The sequence below is a fragment of the Colobus angolensis genome, unplaced genomic scaffold (assembly GCF_000951035.1).
Source record: "Colobus angolensis palliatus isolate OR3802 unplaced genomic scaffold, Cang.pa_1.0 Scaffold28, whole genome shotgun sequence".
NCBI lineage: Eukaryota > Metazoa > Chordata > Mammalia > Primates > Cercopithecidae > Colobus > Colobus angolensis.
Window position 1 is genome coordinate 5,574,380 of NW_012116043.1, and position 4,129 is coordinate 5,578,508.

The window sequence follows — 4,129 nt, forward strand, 5'->3', positions numbered from 1 at the left end:
GCCCAGGCTGGAGTGCAGTGGCGCGATCTCCGCTCACTGCAAGTTCCGCCGCCTCCCGGGTTAATGCCATTCTCCTGCCTCAGCCTCCCTAGAAGCTGGGACTACAGGTGCCCACTACCACGCCCGGCTAATTTTTTTTGTATTTTCAGTAGAGATGGGGTTTCCCCGTGTTCGCCAGGATAGTCTTGATCTCCTGACCTCGTGATCCGCCTACCTTGGCCTCCCAAAGTGCTGGGATTACAGGCGTGAGCCACCGTGCCCGGCCAGGTAATTTTTTGAAAGTAGCTGGGACACCTTAGTCCCAGCTACTCTGGAGACTGAGGCATGAGAATCACTTAAGCCGGGGAGGTGGAGACTGTAGTGAACTGAGATCATGCCACTGCTCTAACAAACAAACAAACAAAACCCTAATATCATGTTAATTACACTATTTGTTTACAAATAGATTTTGTTCCCCCAAGAGTATCTGCCTAGATGGATATAGGAATTATAGAATCTACCTCAAGTTCTGCCTGAAAATTCAGAAGAAATGATACAAAAGATCTGGATTTGCTGAATCCTATCTTAAATTTTAGATGTTAATGATGCTATTTCTGAAAAACTGACATTATGCGCTTCCTGGTGTGATCCTTTGAAAGTAACACATCACCTATACAGTATTCTTGGCAAAAGCACATAACCTGAATCAAATAACAGGAAACATTAGCAGACCCAAAATGAAACATTTTATAAACCGGCTGGCCTGTGCTCTTCAAAAACATCAATAAATCAGGGTATGCAGGGGTAGAGGAAAGGATCTGGGAGAGGCATGGAATGTTGTATCATCCCAAAATATTTCCTCTAATAATTACAAAAGGAAAAATAGCAATTATGGAGTAGACAAACAGACAACACCTTAACCAAGTTATCTAAATTAACATCAACTATGAGGGCAAAGGGACCTCATGTGCCTCCAAATGTCATACCCTGAGGAGGGCACAACACAACTTATGCAGTATGATGTTAAAAATAAGTAATTTGAGCCGGGCGCGGTGGCTCAAGCCTGTAATCCCAGCACTTTGGGAGGCTGAGACGGGCGGATCACGAGGTCAGGAGATCGAGACCATCCTGGCTAACACAGTGAAACCCCGTCTCTACTAAAAATACAAAAAACTAGCCGGGGGAGGTGGCAGGCGCCTGTAGTCCCAGCTACTTGGGAGGTTGAGGCAGGAGAATGCCGTAAACCCGGGAGGCGGAGCTTGCAGTGAGCTGAGATCCGGCCACTGCACTCCAGCCTGGGCGACAGAGCGAGACTCTGTCTCAAAAAAATAAAAAAAAATAAAAAATAAAAATCGCAATCTTTCGAAATTAAGGCAAAAAAAAATAAGTAATTTGAATCTTATCATGAGGCAGTATTAGATAAGCCCAAATTGGAGGGCAGCTTATGAAACAGCTGGATTATACTCTTCAAAAATGTCAATATCATAAAAGACAAGAAAAAGTCACAGAACTGTTGTAGATTAAAACAGACTAGAGGCCAAGCGTGGTGGCTCACACCTGTAATCCCAGCACTTTGGGAGGCTGAGGTAGAAGGAACATATGAGGCCAGGAGTTCGAGACCAGCCAGGCCAACATGGTGAAAACCTATCTCTACTAAAAATACAAAAATGAGGTCGGCATGGTGGTGGGCACCTGTAATCCCAGCTACTCGGGAGGCTGAGGCATGAGGCTCGCTTGAACCCAGGAGGTGGGGGTTGCAGTGAGCTGAGATTGCACCATTGTACTCCAGCCTGGGCAATGGAGCCAGACTGTGTCAGAAAAAAAAAAAGCAGACTAGAGACATGACCAACAAATGCAAAGCATAGTCCTAGACAAGATCCTAGACCTGGGGGAGAAAACTGCTATAAAAAACATTATTAGGACAATTGGTATAACTGTAAAATGGACCATAAATTCAATTACATCACCATTAAATTTCTGATTTTTATAATTATATTATGGTTGGATAAGAGAAAATCCTGTTCTTGGGAAATACACCCTTAAAATATTCAGGGGGCAAAGGGGTATGCCACATGCGATTTACTCTTCAATGGTTCAGAAAAATATTATGTGTATCAATTATAGAGGAGAGATGAAGCGAATATGACAAAACGTTAAAAATTCATGGATATGGGTGAAAGGTATATATAGGAATTTTTTTTTTTACTATTTTTGCAATTTTCTGTACATTTTAAATTATTTCAAAACAAAAAGTTAATCACATGAATTTGAATAAAAGAGCAGGCCATTTCTTTCATATAAGACAGCATCTGAAATCATCAATTGAAAGGTAAAACAGTTACAAAACAATATGTAAACAAAAAGTAAGCAACCTCAGGCCAGGCGTGGTGTTCACACCTATAATCCCAACACTTTGGGAGGCCAAGGCGGGTGGAACACCTGAGGTCGGGAGTTCGAGACCAGCTTGGCCAACATGGCGAAACCCCATCTCTACTAAAAATACAAAAATTAGCTGGGCATAGTGGCACACGCCTGTAATCCCAGCTACTCGGGAAGCTGAGGAGGGAGAATCTCTTGAACCTCAGCAGAGGCTGCCATGAGCTGAGATCACGCCACTGCACTCCAGACTGGGAGACAGACTAAAACTCTGTATCCAAAAAAAAAAAAAATTAACAATCTCTTTAAAACTTATCAGATAACAGAGGGTAATAAAATGAACAAAAGTTCCAGACAGGCACAGTGGTTTATGCCTATAATCCCAGCACTTTGGGAAATCGAGGTGGGAAGATCACTTGAGACCTGGAGTTGGAGACCAGCCTGGCCAACACAGTGAGAGACCCTGTCTCTACAAAACCAACCAACCAACAAACAAAACATTAGCCACACATGGTGATGCACATGTGTAGTCCCGGCTACTCACGAGGCTGAGGTGGGGAGGATTGCTTGAACCTAGGAGTTCAAGTCTGCAGTAAGCCATGATTGTGCCATTGCACTTGCCAGAGCGAGACTCTGTCTTTAAAAAACAAACAAAAGAGGCCAGGTGTGATTGCTCACGCCTGTAATCCCAGCATGTTGGGAGGCTGAGGCAGGAGGATCACGAGGTCAGGAGTTTGAGGCTATCCTGACCAATATGGTGAAACCCCGTCTCTACCAAAAATACAAAAATCAGCCGGGCATGGTAGCGGGCACCTATAATCCCAGCTACTCAGGAGGCTGACACAGGAGAATCGCTTGCACCCAGGAGGCGGAGGTTGTAGTGAGCAGAGATTGTGCCATTGCACTCCAGCCAGGGCAACAGAGCAAGATTCCGTCTCAAACACAAAACAAAACAAAACAAAGTTCCTTCTTTGAAGAGTCTGTGCTCCTAATTAGAAGGCCGTATCATGCGGGATAAATATTTAGCCTTTGAGAAGAAGTCATCAGTGCATACTCAACTCTTGGGCAGCAAGTACTTACTTCACCAGGTTTTGTTGAAGGGCATAGCCATTTTTCCAACAACATGTCCCAGACTTTTTCCAAATTAATTTCATTGACTTCAGCTATTTCTTTAGCTGCTGCATGAATATCTAAGATATTCAAAATAAATAATTAAAAGAATAACTCAAGTTTTAAATACTTATATTGAATACTTATATGTGTATGTGTATATATGCACATGCATACACATAAGTATGTTTAAGCATATACATATATAAGCATATATATGTAATATATATGTACACATACATATATACATAAAACTGGGAATCAAAATAACAGCTTTTCTTGGACAACAAAAAAATAGTTTTGTCCTCACCAGGATAATCTGTACCAGATGAATTCTGAATTCTTTGATTGATGCTAGGATGTTCGTAGAGGCTGACAATGAGATGTGCTGGCTTTCCGATCACTCTTAAATATTCCTCAGTGTTCAGCTTGTGGGCTATGAGCACAGCTTCTGTGCCTGATCGCCGGTACTGGATATGAAGCTTCTTCAACAAAGCCTCGGCTTTTTCACGTTTTTCATCCTTTTAAAAAATTCCAAGCAAAAAGAAAATCTTACTTTATAAGTCTCAGTTGAGGCCGGGTGTGGTGGCTCACGCCTGTAATCCCAGCACTTTGGGAGGCCGAGATGGGCGGATCACGAGGTCAGGAGATCGAGACCATCCTG

The 4,129-nt window shown here is 42.8% G+C and overlaps 1 protein-coding gene across 2 annotated transcripts in view; it reads right to left on the bottom strand.

The window, feature by feature from the left end:
• The window catches only part of KNTC1 (kinetochore associated 1), a 111,812-nt gene that overhangs the window by 18,227 nt on the left and 89,456 nt on the right, over positions 1-4,129 (bottom strand). For both annotated transcript variants that reach the window (XM_011948478.1, XM_011948479.1), the window contains 2 exons: positions 3,776-3,986; positions 3,436-3,545 (listed from right to left, as the gene is read on the bottom strand). In XM_011948478.1, the coding sequence (XP_011803868.1) occupies positions 3,436-3,545; positions 3,776-3,986 (321 nt within the window). The remainder of the gene's footprint in view (positions 1-3,435; positions 3,546-3,775; positions 3,987-4,129) is intronic.